This window comes from Brachyistius frenatus, unplaced genomic scaffold (assembly GCF_029030835.1).
Source record: "Brachyistius frenatus isolate BFR_SWC_R1_liver_20210118 unplaced genomic scaffold, ASM2903083v1 Contig_232, whole genome shotgun sequence".
NCBI classification, from domain to species: Eukaryota; Metazoa; Chordata; class Actinopteri; family Embiotocidae; genus Brachyistius; species Brachyistius frenatus.
Window position 1 is genome coordinate 194,428 of NW_027210831.1, and position 19,238 is coordinate 213,665.

Genomic DNA, 19,238 nt, shown 5'->3' on the forward strand with positions numbered 1-19,238 from the left:
AACCACTTACAGTTTAATATATTCCTTAATTCCTCTTGAATACGGTGTTGGTATCCCGTTATTCTTTCATTCTTTGACTTCATACATACATAGCCCATAAGTGTTTTATTAATACATCATATTTATGAAATAATTACCCTGTAACCTACAGTGTTACATCTTCCAACAGTGTTTCTGATGTTACACATGTTTAATACCGACACGTTGTGCTGCTTTGAAAAGTGCTCTAAACATGCTGAAGCGTCTCACAGTGATTTACCGGTTGGTCGTGTCCATCTGTCCCACTCCAGTAAGAGGACGTCTGCTGGTGCTGGTAACTCACTGATGAGGTCGCGTTCAGAAGGTGCAATGCAGCATCTCATGAAGACAACAGAACAACAGAATGCTGCACAACAGTTGCTTAGCAACCTCTGCCTGGTCAGTGTTTGAAGTGGTGGAAGGCAGCGATCCACCTCAACATGATCTGCTGCTGAGATCCTCCTGACAGGAAGGACAAATACCATTTGTACACTGTGCAAATGGAACAACTGTGAAGCCTGGAGATTTCCATCTGTGGAACTTTGGTTGTCGGCTCTTAGGCCTGTGTGTCATCGGTGTATTCATTTACTTTAGTCTAGAAAAGAAAAGAATAGATGGATCACAGCTTGAGCTGCATTCAGATTCAAAATCCACTCTGGTTGCCTACTTGTCCACTGTGCAGTTAACACACACAGTTAACACACTGCACAGTGGACAAGTAGGCAACCAGAGTGGATTTTGTTCACTATATAGTGTACTATTTAGTGGGCAATCAGAAGTTTTTTTAATTCAGGGATATAAGAAAAATGTTGTGATGTTCCCGTCCCCTCCCACGTCAGCTGTCACCGAGGGAGGAGCTTCAGACAGGAAGCCACTCCCCTGACTGGTACTGAGTACTTAAGGTAGTGCAAGGAATTCTGGGTAATTTTCATATTGTTCTGGGACTTTAAGTTTGACCCAGCCAGTAGTCCTGAGTGGCCCACTTCAGGTATTTTAGCTTTTATGGTTTGGTCCTGGACCAACTCTTCCTCTTTGGCCCAGTTTGGTCCTGAATGATTCTTTCTGATTCACCACCTTTGGTCCTGAATGATTCTTTCTGATTCACCACCTTTGGTCCTGAATGATTCTTTCTGATTCACCACCTTTGGTCCTGAATGATTCTTTCTGATTCACCACCTTTGGTCCTGAATGATTCTTTCTGATTCACCACCTTTGGTCCTGTTTTTCAGTGTTTTCAGGGGTTTTAGGTGACCATTAACAACATGTTAGCCTTATTTGGCACAAGCAAATCTTTAGTTGTCGCGTTAAGCCCTGACTTATTCCAGCTACCCTGGTTTGGCTCTATTTGGTAATGATATAAACAGGACACTAAAAAGTGCAGAGAGCCAAGAACTCTTAAACTATCCAATATTAGAAATCTGCGTTGTAGCGCAGCAGGATAACTTTTAGAAAAATCTCTGGGGTTCCTGAAGCCTTTTAATTTTGTATTTGTTGGTATGAGTTACTTTAATAATTTACGATGTCACTGCTAGGATCATCACTGATTTCATTACTGTGAAGGTTATCTGATTAGCATCATTTTTTTCACACTTTTAAGGTAAATTAAATGCACCTTGATATTGAATTTAAAAACGGCTGTAAATATGTTTCCTTTGCTCTCACGAGGTGCTTGCTTTTATAAATAAGTGGCAGCACACAGTATGGTGTTAACAGAGGGGATCAGTGAGAAAGCAACTGACTCAGCAGAGTCCTGACTAAATCCATCAGAGGACAGAACCCACCTGATAAACTGCCTCCTTCTGTTATATAAGTAATTCTTCCTCAAACACATTAACAATGAAGGAGACAAAACCAGATAGCGTGAACTGTGACTTTAAACCACCAAACCTGTGCAGAATGTTGAGCTTGCATCATTCAGGCGGACACAAACATGACAACCAGTGATTCTGTTATATGAAGGATTTGGTTTCCTCCATTTCCTTTTGGTAACATAGATTCAACATGAAATGAATGAATGAATCACAGAGTGTCTGATTATGAACTTAACTTCACTCAGACTACTAATCCTCCTCTTTATCTTCTACTGAAAGCTCAACGGAGCACTTAAAGAAAACACTCATCAGCACCTCGTTGTTCTGGGGGAGCAGTCTTACAGAATGGTTACACTGACACCTCGTGGTCAAAAGCTGAAACTGCACTTTACAGTGGATTTGGAATGCTTTTTAGTATGCAATCAATTCCCTGTTGGTTTTGATCTTTTTATGGAGTTGATTGTCAAAAAGATTAGGAGTAGCAGCAGTTTATTATCATTAACGGCATTTTAAACCATGATATTTATTTATCAGCTGCTGAAGCTAAAGGATATGTTCACAATTTTATTTAATTTTTTTCAGGTCAGGTGCCCAAAGGAAGAGTGAAACAGGCTATGATCGTCCCTTCTGTTCATACTGTCAATTAAATACAAGTGATTCCACAATGAAATCCACAGTATGAGTTCTGAAAACCCAAAGTTTAGGGGGTTCAAAAGTAATCGGACAGGTTTACATAAAGCCAAATAAAGTCCTCATCATAAATAATTTAGTATTAATTGCAACCCTAATGCACTTTGAGCACTTTGAGTTTGTAAATTGTAAGATTTACAATTTATATTCTTCCGTGTTTGTTGCATTCCTCGAACACGTCATCTTGGATTTCCGTAGCCCAGCTGGGATCATTTTCTGTGTGTGAGTTGAACAGGTTTGGAGAGCTGAAGGCAGTGCGCGGCCAGAGGCCGGGATGGGAGGTTCAAAGCTTGGCTTGGAGCTGGAGTTGGAACAGCTGGCGGAGCAGCAATGTTCCCGAAGGGTTTGGACCCAGCCATCTGTAGAGCCTGCGACTACATTTTTATCTAAACCAATGAACAAAACATGGACCTACTCCACACACACACACACACACACACAGACAGACAGACACACACACACACACACACACACACACACACACACACACACACACACACACACACACACACACACACACACACACACACACACACACACACACACACACACACACACACACACACACACACACACATAGACACACAGAAGAGTAGACGGACAAATGCTATTCGGACACTGAATACTAAGTAGGCGTTCGCGCATTGTATTTTATTTTACTTTATTGGTACTGCATATGTATGTAGGCCTATTGTGTATTAGCTGATACTGTGTCCCTGCAATTTGTTCTCATATTTGTCCAGTAAAATACTTGCTCAGAAGTTTGTTTTGATGTTGTGATTATAAAAAAATGAAATGCATTTACAACACACCACCTGATGAGTGCTGGTTAACAGCCTGAGTAGTTACCTAAGCACATAGAAAAATGAATGTCTCATCTGTATGAGAACATCTTTATGGCGAGCAGCATTAAAAACGCAGTATCAGGTGTAGTGCGAGGTACCAGGTGATTGTGGAGAGCAGGATGAACCAGAACCACCTCGGCAAATGCAATGGAGCATTATGGATTGAAGTCAATTTTACAGACAATTATATACATTCACCAATCAATTTCATGCTTCAGAGATACAAAAGTCAGCACCTGTTGTCCTGATGTACAGACAGCAGAGGGAGGAAAAGAGACACAGGTGGACCTGCTGAACACATTTGTCCCGAGAGAGAGAGAGAGAGAGAGAGAGAGAGAGAGAGAGAGAGAGAGAGAGAGAGAGAGAGAGAGAGAGAGAGAGAGAGAGAGAGAGAGAGAGAGAGAGAGAGAGAGAGAGAGAGAGAGAGAGAGAGAGAGAGAGAGAGAGAGAGAGAGAGAGAGAGAGAGAGAGAGAGAGAGAGAGAGAGAGAGAGAGAGAGAGAGAGAGAGTCAGCTGGAGCCGAGGCGGATGCGCGACACTTGGCGTGGACGCTGTGGGTTAACCTCTCTTGTGTTGCTCAGGTTAATCCTGTGCAGGCCAGATGCAGCTCAGCCGATTTAACCGGCGGATTAGTGCCTACTCTCTGCCATCATTCAGTCTGCGTGTCATCCACACAGCGAGCGGCAGCCGGTTTCACACAACACGGCAGATAGCAGAAGATGTAGACAAAGAGGTTGACGTGAAGCTGTTGTGAAATTAACTTTTACTTTCAATATTCTCTTCTTTTTATGACCAGAAATTTGAAGTTGAGTGACATTTAAAACAGTATCATTAAATTCACTTTTATTTATATATTGCTAAATCATACCACAGGTTATTTTAAGGCACTGAACATAGTAAAGTCCTTACAACAGAATTTTACAACATTATACAAAGAAACCCAACTATTCAACAATTCCCACATATATGCTCGGAGGAAAAAACTCCACTTTAAGGGAGAAATACGTACGACAGAGGGAAGAAAAACTCCCTTTAACAGGAAGAAACCTCCAACAGAACCAGACAAAATCAAGTATGAATCACTTTACATGTTTTATTATCATCATTACTATTTTGAATGCATGACTATTTCAGGTTCACACTCCACGGTCTGCATGTACATTGTGTGTTGTTCTAACAGGATCCATTTAAGTGACCTGCTTTCTGTTCTGTAAAGGTTTAACCTTGGACCTGTGGACCTCAGGGAGCAGCAGCACATTGCTCACCTCTTCAGCAGTTATGTAAGTGGGAGCACATTCCTCCTAATCTAGCATCCGTACGTCGACTGTCTGCTGAGTATAGGATTATAATTTTATCTCTCTGACCTGTTGCACCCCCTAAATCCCCCCTGAGTTTGCTTGGCTCAGTGGACCAGCAGCTTTTTGTAATATTGACCGACTCTTACGGGGCAGCTCCTAAACTTTGGAGGTCTGAACACTTCTCCCACTCACCTGATTCTGTTTCTTGATGACTGAGCTGCAGAGCAAGGAGTGATTGGATATGTTGAAGGGATGATTTAAGAAAAGAAGGCTGAAGGATTACTAGCATCCATGGCTGATTTGAAGCTACGCCAAGCTGTGACATCGCATCTGATCAACCTACCACAAAGCTCCCAGGGGCCAACGCGGCTCAACACGTGATCCACCTGTTACTCTAAATTCTGAAAGCTGCAGATGAGCCTCCTCTCCGCTCTGCGTCTCCTTTCTGCTCCACCTTACCTCCCCACCTTTTATTCAGGCTGCCGGTTTACAATTTAAGGAGACCTGCAGTCATCTTGAATGCACCTGTGGAATTAAAAAAGGACTGAAGACTGTCGAATAAAGGGAAGGGAGGCAGAGTCTTTACACTCAGGCTCAGCCTAAGACACTTCAGCTTGATAAGATCAGACACACAGGAGGAGCGTTTGCAGTGTTTCAGCTCCACAGCCGCAGACAGACTCAGCTGCACAGGTGAGCACTGACATCGCCCTGAAGCTACCTGTTCACATGAATGGGGTTTGTAGAGAAATAGTTTTTCCTCATGAGATCATTTAATTTGCGATAAGATTAATAATAAGGTCAATTAATTAAATGATCCGATTAGATTAATTTAATTAGGGCATCCCTTAAAAGAGATTTTTTTTTAAAAAACATTGGACAATTTAAGCATCCCTTAATTTAAATATACTCTTAATTCTAATAATAGCCAGTCTTTCATAGTGCAACATCTTTCCAATCATTGTCTTTTTTAGTATGATTTGTATGCTTATTGTCGTAATATTCATTCTGCTTCCAAAGGAAGACTATCTGCTGTTGCATTATTTTGTAAAACAAAGCATTGTGAAAATGCTTTTTTTTATAACTCAAAACTGTCACATTCTGTTCACTGAACTGAAGGTCTGTCTACGAGCTTCTTCTGTTATTTTCAACCTCATCTCAGGTTCTTTTTTTGTGTATTTATGGTGTCTCCAGTCTTCAGTCAGTCTCTTGTTTAGGGCCATGTCGTGCCATGTCACAGTTGACTGGTGTGCCGTATCCACACTACACAGTGATTCTCAGCAACTTTAGTGTGGAGTGCATTCACAGTGGAAATGACCCAAAATGAAGTGTACTCGATTGAGACAACCACAAATCCAGTACATTTTTGAGTGTGCTGTGGATGGGTACTATTCTGCCAAAATGCACACAAATGGTACACTAAAGCAAACGTCCTTAAAGTATATTTACTATTCCTCCATGTGCACTTATGAATAATGTACTAAAAGTGTGTCAGAACAAAAAAGAACTAAACTGTGAATCTACAGTAAATGTTAAGCCCCTTTTAAATATTTTAATATTAAGATTTAAATATTCATATTTGTGTGTCTTATTGGTCGAATGTAGCCCGTCCAGTTTGTTTTTTAAACTTTCAGCCTCTATTATCAGCTGTTACAGCCCAGTCATACCTCTGGATCCTGATTGGTTCACACAGTCTGCTAATACTACCGACGTTTTCAAAGCTGGAAGATGACCACATCCAGTCAAGATGTCAGATAAAAACATTTCTGGCATCAAGTTACCTACAGCATAAAGTATCTTACACCCAGATCAGCTAGCTCACTGAGTGTTGTGGCAGCACATTAGTTTGATGATTTTATGGGTGAACATTTTCAGGAGCACAGATGCTGAAATTATCAGAAGTTACGGTGATGCAGATTATTGTTAATAACTTCTGTTAATATATTGTGCAGTTACCACAAACTATCACGAAACTCATTGATTCCTGCTTTGCCGTTCTGGAAGCTAATTTATAAACAAATTAAAATATTTGACCCAACTACTCCATGTCATAGAAACAACAGGATGATTGTGATGGTTCTAGATTTAGAAATATTACATTGAAGTGTATTTTGAAGGCTCACATACAGACAGTTTCTGTTCTTTTATCATGTTGGTGTAAACATATTAAAAACACACGCATACCAACCCTTTCTGACCAGTACCGCTAATACCAGTAACAAGCAGCTGATGCCGCTGTGCAGAAACACTGATCAGTGCCACTAAATAGCAGTGGATGTTTGTTAGACTGCTGTCGAAGAAAGTCTCTTCCTTTGTTCTAGCTCTCTCGGTACCTCACTAGATTATAAAGGTGATCACGAGCAGAGAATGTCTACATGCCACGAGACACAACCTCACTTCCTTTGTAGACAGGAAATGAAACACAAAATGTTTAGGTTGTTTCTGACATGCAGGACAGTTTAGGTATTCATGCGTTTAATACACTTTTTATTAGCACATTTGCCATATATTTCTGTTGCGACTATTTAACACAAAAACAATAATGTGCTAAAAATATACTTGTTGTGTTAAAGTGTACTTAATTAGTACATGGACTGGAGAAGCTGCTCCTGGTGGTGACCATAAATTGTATATAAAAGTGGATGTAGCTTACGGGTCTGAAAAATTCAATGAAAATGAAAGATCTTTTAAAATGAAAATCAGTATTATATTGGAATGAAGACATTTTGTTTTGTTTGTTATATACTCAGTGACATTACACGACACAGTTTGATGAATGTCTGATGTATAATTTCCTGTGTAAATCAGTTAAATTATTTTTTTTGTGGAATAACTCATAACATTTTACAGTATAATATACTAACATGTAGTACTGTACATACTGTATTCAGTAGTGGAACAGTTACTCAGTTCTTTTACTTTACTCCCACAATGATAAACAAACAGTTTCAATATTAGTAAAACTCTTAAAATTGTACTTATTTTACTTTAATACATGAGCACTGTCAGCAAATTTTTTTTTATCCAGAGTCAAAGTACTCATTATGCAGAATGGCCCAATGTAGTGTTTCCATATTTATCATGTATAAAGCATTGGAACAGTGCGTCATTGACATGAACATGAGCAGCATTTTTATTTTGTCATGGTGAAGCTAATCTCAACACTGTTCATTGAGCAGAATGCATATAGAACAATATTATGAATATAAAATATTGATCTGAAAAGTCACTAGTAACATGTACATCTGTGAAATGCATATAGGGGAGTAAAAAGTGCAATATTTCCCTTTTAAATGTAGTGAGGTGGAAATATGAAGTTAGTCTGGCTGCACCGACTGTTGATCACAGCTTCAGTGTTCTTCACTGTGAATAGAGTCTGATAACTCAGCTCATATTAGCATTTGACGGGCCACCGCAAACGATTCCTATGGAGGATCGCCAGACCCATATTCATGGACTGAAATTGGGTCTGGTTTGCACCAGGGTAGTGTAAAGTAGCATCAAATGGAAATACTCAAGTGAAGTACAAGTACTTTTAAAAGTACAGTACTTGAGTAAATGTCATTTATAATTCACTACTGACTACATAGAATTAGTGTGTATTACAGATTTGGCACTCAGCAGCAGTGTGTGTAGTTGAGGTGTTGAACGGTTGCACAAATATATGGGTAAATACATATCTCATGGACTAAGCAGGGGTCACATTCATCAGGTACTTCCTACCCGTAAAACACAAGATATTTTGGAATGTGCTTTTTTGCCAAAAATGTTCAGATCAATACCACTGTCATGTCTGTATGTGACACCAGGAGGGGTTTGCAGATTCAGTCATCTAAAACTGCCTTCTGGTCCATCACAGGGTCTGTGCAGATGTGATGGCTCCCTGCTCGGCCCGTGGATGTGATGAGATCCCCCCTTGATGGCTTTGTGAAAGTGGCCTTAACTCTCAACACCCATAAGCCCCATGTGTGGAAACCATAAGGAATGTTTTTTTCTCTACATGAGGAGGAGCAGTGATGATGCCGAGTGCCGTCCGGAATTTTCATTGAAATGTTCAGCCTGAAATCAACTGTTTTTATCATATTATAACTGACAAAACATCAATATAACCCCTCAAAATGAAAGACAACTAGTTTGTTCCCTCAATCATCAGTTTAAAACGGACTCCACTGAAATGTAATGCTACAATTGGAAATATGGGGGAAAGAAATAACAAGGTGCGTCTGCTCTTTCCTGAAGAGAATTTAGGTGGAAGAATCTAGTAAAAGTTTTTTTTAAACACCAGCACAGCAGAGTTTCATAAATAAAAACATTTCATGTTGGAGGTCCTGTGGAGGAGAAGAGGCAAATCACTGTTCTGGAGCTGTGCGTTACTCCTCCAATATTGGGAAAAAAATCTAAACTACCATGGAAAAGGTAGTAAAATCAAATTGAAAATCAAATTTGAGACAATGTACCATAGTAAGAGACAAGACACCGTCCAGGGTCCTGAAAATAGATATTTTGCTGATTGCAAGTAAGAAAGCTCTCACGAGAAAATGGATGACAACTGAAATTCCAACAGTTGAGAGACTGGGTTAATGTGATCCATGATATTTTTGTGATGGAGAAACAAACTTTTATTTTAATACTTGAACAAAAAAAGTTTGAAAGCTGTTGGAAATCTTGGATGATTACGCATCCTCATTTAAAACAGACGTTCAAAGTTCGTATTTTCAATTTTTTTTTATAGTTCATTTTTTCTTTAAATTTTTAATGTATTATTTATAGTGTCCTTTTAAGTTATTCTACTATATTATTTTCCATTTTCACCCTTGTTAAAATGGGAACATCATGTAAACACGTTTTTCAAGATAATTTTTCAGTTCTGTTCCAAATAAAAATGTTAATAAAAATATTTTTTTTAAACAGAGTCAACTGGATGTGGAGAAAATCATCCACTGAAAACTTTATTTAACTTAACAGGGAGTGACAGGCCTTTTTCTAGACTCAGAACAATTTTATAAATATGAAACCCTCATGGATAAAAAATCAATAATAAGTAAAATTACTTTGTTTGCAGGTGGAGGTGCCCTGACCAGTTTACACATTTCCCTTTTATAATAGTGTTCGGAAGGAAAATGCTTTTTGGGTGACCGAGGTCCTTTTGTGTTGCATTACTGCGAGTGGACGCTGTGTGAATTTAGCTTGCCGTTGGCATTAATATATGCTGTAAACAGTAGCCTGGCTCTGTCCGAAGGTAAAAACTGACTTCATTATCACAAATTGCCTAGAACTTGTTGAAACCTCAAAGCAGACAAGAGTCCGTCTTTCACTTGGTCAATTTATATTTCCTCTCCTCTGCACTGTTTTTTTTTTTTTTTCTCTTTTCTGTCCGAAGAAGCCAGTGCTCTTTTTTAGCATCCACCTGCACACAACAACGCAACAACAACGACTGTCCCACAATGCTTTGTGGTGTCGCTCTGACAAGAAATACACATTTTTCAATGCAAAAGAAGCACTGCAAATAAAAACACCAGATTCAACCAAAGAGAACATTTTAAACAGCGTACAAAAAATGATGAATATATTTCTTCTGTCAGAACTCGTAATGTTTCAGTGAACTTTATAATGTCCAAATATCTTTAGGTCGCACCACAGTCTCATCAATAACAAGACGAGGACATCTCTGCTCCCAAAGAAGTAGTCTGCACAAGGCCCAGTAAAAAAATAAATCTGTCTTTACTATTTTCGTTTCTGTACACATAAAACGGATGATCAACCTAAAACATGTTCATCACTGACCTGTAGAGGTGCTGCTATGTGGGATTTCTAACCCTTGGACAGAGCCAGGCCCTCTACTTCCAGTCGTTATGCTAAGCTAAGCTAACCAGCTGCTGATAGCTTCATATTTGGAGATATGTGAGAGTAATGTCGATCTTAGAGACAAAAATAAAACTAAACCCTATTGTCCATCCGAGGCTGAAAATGTTTGCATTTTGCATAATGTTACGCACATTCGAACTGCAAAGTGCATGAGCTGGACAAACCAATATTTGGAAAAGTGTAACTGCAGAAATGCTGCAGCATGACAGTGAGTGCACCAATCAATCTTCAGGTTCAGATGAATGTGAGCAGGATCTTTGAAAAATCATCAAAAATGTGGTTACTTTGATTTCGGTGTGCACACAAGCTGTGTGCTGTGTGGCATGCTTCCTGAAGCTTTGCTCCACCACCTGTCCTCCGAGCTCAAACTAATCCAATTATCTCAAACAGGCATCACCACCCGGCTGCCTGCAGATCCTCGTGAAACACTAATTAACTGACCTAAATTACTCAGAGTCTGTTACACGCTCAGAGATCTTCATGATTGACATTATTCATATCTTGAACTTCTGATCCTCTCACAGAGAAACATCGACATGCCGACGGTCAAGAGCAAGAAGAAGAAGGTGAAGAAGGAGGTCAACGATGGGGAGGAGCAGGGAGAAGGTGAGAGGCGATAGCCACTACCTGCAGCTCCACACAGCACTGAATTCTATTTTATTCTGTTCTCTTCTACTCTATTCTAGTGGGCCTGGAGGTGGAGATGGAGGATGTAACCCATAGCAACAGCAAAGAGTCTTTGACCCCAGAGCCTCAGGATCCAGCACCACAGAAGAAGAAGAAAAAGAAGAGGGCGCCGACCATCGGTGGCAAAACTTTTACCTGCCTTTATACCAAAAACACGAGCAAAGCTGTCTGCTGATAGATGAACAGTTGGCACAGACGTAACGTTCCCCTCCACTACTGCAGTTTAATCATTGTAGCTGTACCTCCAGCTTTATTGTCTGTTCCTTAAAACACAACTGCTTGACTGCTATCAGGAAGTTGACATGAGTTGATAGTGCAGATGAACTCTGCAGGGAAGATTCAAGATTCTGCTAAAAGTCAACTAAAAGTCGTTAATTCAAACCAGGAGTCGACTAGTCGTTGCACCTTTATGAATTTATTTAATTGTTTAATATATATTTTTTGAGAAGTCAGAAAAAATGTTTGAGTTCCAGCAATGACAACGACACTAATAAGTAACATTGTGCTACATTACAGAGAAATATAAAACCATATTAATCAACTTTTAAAATACGGCGCAAGAAGTTACCAACTAAATAAAATATGGAATCAAAATGTATTAATTTTTTGGGGGCGATTCGCTCTCAAAATATGAAACTTTTTTTTTATCTCCATTTCCATGGCAATACACAGGTATGACCATAGGTATGACCAATAACCCGGAAAACAATCAGTCACGTCAGTAGCCTCTAGTCTAATGTATGCAGTGTTTACTTCTCCAGCAAGTAGGCCGACCCTTAGAAAAAACCTAGCAACAGAGATGATTTACATTTTTGAAGATAGTAGTAGTGTGTAATAATAATAACAATAATAAACTTTATTTGTATGTATTTCATACAAGAAAGTGCTTTACAGCAAGAAAATGACATGCAGTGTTTGACATGAAAACAGATATAAAGGAACATTTAAAAATATAGAAAAGAAATTAGATGCATAAGGACTGATATGAAACCGCATATGAAGCTGCATGAGAATAGATCCTATTAACGGTTTTACAACAGCTGTTTTGAAGGCATCTGGGAAAATGCCTGTTTGAAGGGATGTGTTTATAATCTCGAGGACATGGCTTGAAATGCTGTTGAATACCTGCTTAAAAAACGCTGTTGGTATCGGGTCAATACAGGAAGTGGAGGAGTTACACCCAGTGAGTCTTACAAAGCTCAGTTCATGTGATGGAGGTGAATGTTTCCATTGTTGCTTCTGTGTTAGAAGATGTTTGGAGTGTGTGCGTGTATCGATAAGCAGCAATACTGGCTCTGATTGAAGTGGCTTCGTCTCTGAAGAACAGTGCCAGTTCTTCACATTTTGATGCCGAGACCTGCAGGGGGGCGGGGCTAGTGTTGAGTATGATGTTCAATAGTGGAGAACAATATTCTTGAGTTTCCAGCATCCTCTGTAATATTCTTAGAAAAGTAATCCTTTCTTGCCAGACGTATTGCTTTGTTACAGGAAGTCATGGCTTCTTTGTATATATCACAGTGAACTGTGAGTCCAGTTTTCCTCCACTTTCTTTCAGCTGCCCGACAACTTCTCTTGTTCTTTGTCACACTGTTATAGTTTAGCCACGGGGAGATTCAACCAGTCGACTTCTTCCTGATCTTTAGAGGAGCAACAGTATTTGAAAACAGACGACAGAGTGTTATTGAGATGTTCAACCATGTCATTTAAAGAGGCTCAATTGACCTCATCATCTCAGTGAATTTAGCTTCATCCCTTTCATCATAGAGTCTCTTTTGAAACAGAATGTCCCTTTTAGTCTTTGGCATGGTTACGATCACATCAGAAAATACACAGTGATTATCAGAGATAGGTAATTCACATGATCCATGTGTAACCCTCTTGTTATCATTAAGTCCAGAGTGTTAGCATGCTGGTGGGTGGCTTCCTTTACATGTTGGGTCAGTTCAAAGCTGTCAAGTAAATTCATAAGCTCTATAGCGCTGTGGTCGCATTTGTCTGACCAATGCTGTACGATCACTGTCAGCGATTCAGTCACTCGTTCAGTCAGTGGCAGATATTCATGTTTATGGAGATAGCCCATTTGTTGCACTCCAGCTAAAAGATAACTGCTGAATTTTGGGGGAAAACATAGCTTTCTTAGGTTTAATTGGCAATAGCTGTTTATATTATCCACATGGGTTCATGTGCAATATTGAGTAATATTGAGTACAAAACTATTTAACTTGTTTTATTTAAATTTTGGCATATGGCCATTATCTCCTTCCCATGTTTTATTTTTAAAATCTTTTATAGCCTTATTATTTTAATATGCTCTGCCACTTTATTGACCACTGACCAAGTCACTGTGTAGGAACAGAGTGTATTCAGTGTACCAGCCGTACAATAATGTATTTGTCTGTTTTCTATGTGTTGATTTTGTGTCATGTAGATATGGAGATTAAATACTGTATGTAGTTCTTACATACAGAGTTTAAGGAACAACATCATTTGACTTTTAAATTTTTTAAATCTCTGTTTCCTGCACTTTGTATCACTTATTTATCTGTTTTTCATTATGAAGTCATATCTGTAGGTGTCACACTGATTTTATGTAACAAACAGTGTTTTATCAAAATGACTTAGGTGTGACTGAACTTGTGGTTTTTTGTGTCAGACCAGGAAACAGAGCACGCTGACATGGCAAACGGTAACACGTCCGACCCCGTCATGGACGGAGAGGAAACAATTCCTGTGACCAAAAGGACAAAAAGGAAGAGGTGAGGAGCAGCATTTAGTAAACTAATCATCGGCTAGACCTTTGTTGAGATTTTATCCGAAGGAAAGCACTAGATAAATAATCACAGGAATGAGAACAAACTTTAGATTCATTCAATAAGATGATTAACCATTTTGAGAATCAAAAACCCAAATTATGCCAATCAAACAAGCAAATACTGTCACAGCTGAGTAACAATCAATGAATCAAATTTAAAAGCAGAATCTTGGCATTTAATCATAGTTGAAGCTCAGTCAGTGTATATAAGAACCCAGCGATGAAATCAACCACCAGCGAATTGAATCAAATCATTCAAGGAATAATAAAGGCACAAATAAAACAAATAAAAAATAATCAAATGTAAACACAAGTGTATGAGGAATTATTAAACTGATCACAGCGATCATCAGTTACAAAAGCAGCTCCCACTACAAACACATCAGTACATGTGATCATTTAAGCGCATTCACTAAGCAAAGCATTATTGGATAAGAGTGAGTCAGTCAAGGAAAAGATTCAAGTTGAATTCAACTGGTAGAAAAAAAAAAACTGGTGCGCCCCACATTGTCCCCAAAACTGTCAAGTTGAGCCAAACATGGCCATTGCTCCTTTTTCTGGACATTTTGCACAGCACTACAGGAAACTACATCATCCATGTACAGAGAAGTTAATGTATCGTAGAAGTGACACCTTGTTAACCCTCCTCTTCACCCTGTCACTGGAGGCGAGAAAGATGGAGCTTTGGTCTGTGGTTTGCAGGAGGGTTTAATGTGAGCCAGAGCCGCAGTGTGCAGGAGTTCATGAGTCCAAAACCTCACAATCAATTATTACAGTTCTATTAGTTCAGTCTGAACCAAAGTGGAGGACAGACTGACACTGCCATTCAAAATGTGACAAAGTCCTCTTTCCTCTGTCACATGGCAGGAAGACTAAGACCTCGGAGCACCACAGCAACCATCTGGGAGCCGAAGACGACGACATCACCACAGGTGCCCCGTCGCCCATCCCCCAGCATTCCCTGTTTTCCGCCCCGCATGGAACCAGCCAGCCAGTCGGCAAAGTCTTCGTGGAGAGAAACCGTGAGTTTGAATCAGATTCAAATGTATGAGTCAGCAGCAGTGAAAGACAAAGCCAGCAAAACGTACAGATTTAACAATCAGAAAGAATGTTGAGTTTTGTCGTCGTGCCTCACTCAGATATCTAAGAAAAATCTGACACTGGTTTTGCTCAAATACACAACTGCAGGCCTCTAAAACATTGAATTTTATGAATTTGATCTCCCTCTTCTACTACACTATTTTAGTATAATACTGTAAAATGAAGGCAATGTTGTATTACATAATGACTTGAGACATATTTGTTTCAAAAGAAACGATTAGGTCAGAGTTTTTTGGGTTTAAGTACTATAAAATAAGAATAATAAGAAACTTTATTCGTCACTAATAAACATTTTATTTATTTATTTACTTTATTGATTGTCCAAAATAGCACAAATTAAATGAATGTTTGTTTTATTGTTTTGGACAGAAGTTGCAGTGATACTCTTTAATCCATCAGAAGCAGTGTCAGTGTCTGTGTAGGTCACAGGCAGTTGACTTCACCTGACCTTCTCACCTCAGACACTCTCAGGGCGTTTGCTCTGCACTCAAACAAGACCACAAAGTAAAAAAAAAGATTTTCAAAAATGTCAAAGGATATTTACACTCAACACAAAATAAAAAAAAATTAAATAAAGGCGCGGAGGTGTAATAACATTAAAAACAGCTGACTTGTAGTACAGGTTTGGAGATGAAAAACAAGCCAACAATGCATTAATTATTAGATTTTAAGGGAAAGACTAGGGTAAGGTTAGGTTTAGGATTAGGTTATGGCTCCATGGAATGCAAGCAAGTCAATGAAATGCCCTTTAAAGTGATGGAAATATTTCTGTTTGTGTGCAGGACGTTTCCAGGCAGAGCGAGTAGATCAGCTGCGACACTCAGAGATGATGGAAGACTACGTCGACCCCAGACAGATCTGGACCACCAGAGACATCGCGTTAAGAGTCCACAGTGGTTTCAGGTCTACATACACACACACACACACACACACACACACACACACACACACACACACACACACACACACACACACACACACACAATAAAAAAAAACACACACCGAGAGTTTCTTAAACAGATCTCATTTCACTTTTGAGGAGCTAACAGGATTTCAGTTTTGTCTGTAAGCTCCAAAAAGTTATTGGCCATCCATTCATTGACTGATCACAACAGCTGGAAATATTTGGTTCAGCTGAAATGTAAGCTTGTTTATCAGTACGACTGCACGTTCTATCACATGATGGGAGCACATACATAAAAAAAAAAAGTAGGGCACTTAGGCGACTGGCTTGTGCAACACCTCAGAGATCATGTTTCTGTGAAGTATGACGTGTCCTAAGATGAATGTAATATTTTCCAGCAGTAGTGTAGCGGTGAAGCCAGTTTTACACAAAGTTCTTGTTCTCCACCTGCAGGGTGATCGGTTTGTTCTCTCATGGATTCCTGGCCGGCTACGCGGTGTGGAACATTATTGTTGTGTACGTGTTGGCGGGCGAGCAGATGACCACACTGCCCAACCTGCTGCAGCAGTACCACCTACTGGCCTACCCTGCTCAGTCTCTGCTCTACCTGCTGCTGGCCATCAGCACCGTGTCTGCATTCGACAGGTCTGTCTTTTGAGTGTGCAAATAGCAGCCAGTAAGACAAAATCGTACTCCACTCTCATGAGTTTAGTAGACTTTTTTTTCTGCAGAGAACAAATAGAGAATTGTGGTACACCTTTGCCTTCTTCCAGTGAGCATGGCGGATGCAAACAAAGCCAGATGAAGTCTAAACTCCAGCAGCAATTCTGTCAGAAAGAAAGCTTTTTTTGTGCATTTCAGGTTGTGGCCTTAATGAGGGTCATACAATTAGAACTGTACTTTATTCACCCATAAATGAAGCAGGAACCGTGTTTATCATGGGCAAACAAACAATCAGTTACATACAGTCCACTTGAAGCACACATGCTAGTAATAAGCTGACTTAACTTTGGTAACTTAATAGAAAAATGTTATCTGGCCTTAGAAACAACCCTAAAGAAAATGTCTTAAATAGTTTAAAAGAAAGAAACACAAGTTATTGAAACATATAATGTAGGACCTGCATTTTCACTGCGTCTGTAAAACCCCAAAGTTTAAAGAAAGTGGTCCATAGTTGAACTGAACTGCTGCTGGACAACAATCAGTTACTTTAAATAGACAATAAGACAGAAAAAAACATGTTTGTTTTTGGGGTCACCCGCAGAGTGAACCTGGCCAAGGCCTCCATGGCCCTGAGAGGCTTCCTCACTCTGGACCCTGCTGCTCTGGCATCTTTCTGTAAGTGAGGCAACATGACAGCAGGGTTGAGATTGAGATGATGATGATGATGATGATGATAATGATGATGAAATGTTTTAACATGATCTCTCTGTGTTCAGTGTATTTTATAGCCCTGATCCTGTCCCTCAGTCAGCAAATGACCAGTGATCGCATCAACCTCTATCCTACTGCCAACGAGACTCTGTGGTGAGAACCCTGATTGTTTTACATATTGTTTATATACAGTGGAAGATTTTTTTGATCTTCTTTGGGGGGGATAATTAAATAAAGAAACGATAATTCCTTTTGACTTTAGGGAATAATAGTGGCCATAATTCTATATGTTCTGACATTTATTAAATAGCATACTTGTCAGTGGCCCCTGGACAGTTGTCCAGTTGTCTTTTTCCCAGTTAATAATCCGTTTGCTGCTAACCTCCCCGCCTCCTGCAGGCCTCCAGGCTCGGAGCAGCAGATCCTGCGGCCGTGGATTGTAGTGAACCTGGTGGTGGCGCTGTTGGTGGGCATGGCCTGGGCCGTCGTCTCCACGCGGCCGGACATCGACTACACAGAAGGCAAGTGGAGATATCACACTGTAGATTACTGTCAGGCTAACTCCTTCGTGAAAGTAGCTCACACACGGGTTAACGACTGTATAGAAAGTTAACACTTCTACATTGTTGTAATTGCTTGTGGCTGTTATTCCATCTCGTTCGTGTTCCTAAAGATGCAGTGGGGCAAAGTAACCAAGTACATTTACTCAAGTACTGTAGTTAAATACGTCTACCCCAATACATTTCACAGCTGTGTACTATTGATTGATTGGGGATTTGTCCCAGTCACAATACAGATGCACTTTTGAAACATCAGTTCAAAAGTTTAAATGCAACCTGAGCTTCTAAAGAGGACTCTGGTGTTCTAAATGACACACTTGTGTACTAACACTCACTATTTTGAGTGCCTACGTGCGTTCACACTGTCAAGTACAGAAACATGCAGTGCACTACAAGTACCAGGATGATGCACTCAAAACAGTCTAAAAAAGAAGTGTGGCCATCTTGGCTATGTAGAGAAGGGGTGGGACCACTGAAGTAAAGAATTCTCTAATTAAAGCGTCTGAGGAAGCTGCAGATGTTGTTGAACACCACACAAAAGGGTTTATTTTTAACTACTGCTGTCCAGAAGCCGTCAGTGTGTTCATAGAGTTCGAAATAGAGGACACGAAACATGTTAATTTCTGGGTAAAATAATTTAGGCTGCAGATGTTTTGGTGGGTGATGTGTTGACATGTTGAGGTTATTTCCAGTCAGTGCAGTGTGTGATTTGAAACAACACTACCCTGTCAAAACTCCTGCACTACACAAGTAAAAGCTCCAACATGTAAGTGCACTATTTGTTAGTAAATATGTCACTTGGAACGCAGCACTAGTCTCTTGGACTCCAAACAGAACATGCAGGTTGAATGATGATTAAAACACAGCTTCTGTAATCCCTTTCATGAGTGGACATGATGTAAGAATGATGCTTTGATCTTACAAATGAGGTTTCTGCTGTGTTGTATTGCAGTTTATCCTGACGTTAGTCTTGATATTACCACCAGATGGCACCAAAGTAAAGCATGTTACACACCGGTCTATTTTTTATTTTCTATTGCAGAGTTTTTGATGACAATGGAAGTGGAGGGATACCCGAGAGGAGACGAGAACCTGGACATCCCTGCCTGAAGCCCTGTCTGTCTGTCTGTCTGTCTCTATCAGACTCCAAATCTGTGTTTTGCTCTTTTAATCTATGTTTTTGTACAATATATTATCTAGCACTTTGTTTTACATGAATGTGATTTTGTAAATAAAGAAATGCAGTATGTGTACAGTAACAGCTGGCGGGTGTTTG

General features: G+C 39.7%; 1 protein-coding gene across 1 annotated transcript; it reads left to right on the top strand.

Moving 5' to 3' along the window:
* Positions 1-5,253: 5,253 nt before the first annotated feature.
* LOC138633724 (transmembrane protein 237A-like) lies at positions 5,254-19,179 on the top strand. The gene is given in 11 exon segments (XM_069720114.1): positions 5,254-5,352; positions 11,049-11,156; positions 11,222-11,330; positions 13,865-13,967; positions 14,891-15,045; positions 15,907-16,027; positions 16,482-16,673; positions 17,293-17,366; positions 17,468-17,555; positions 17,802-17,923; positions 19,005-19,179. Coding segments are annotated over 10 exon segments (1,128 nt in total). The 5' UTR covers positions 5,254-5,352; positions 11,049-11,060; the 3' UTR covers positions 19,073-19,179.
* Positions 19,180-19,238: the final 59 nt, after the last annotated feature.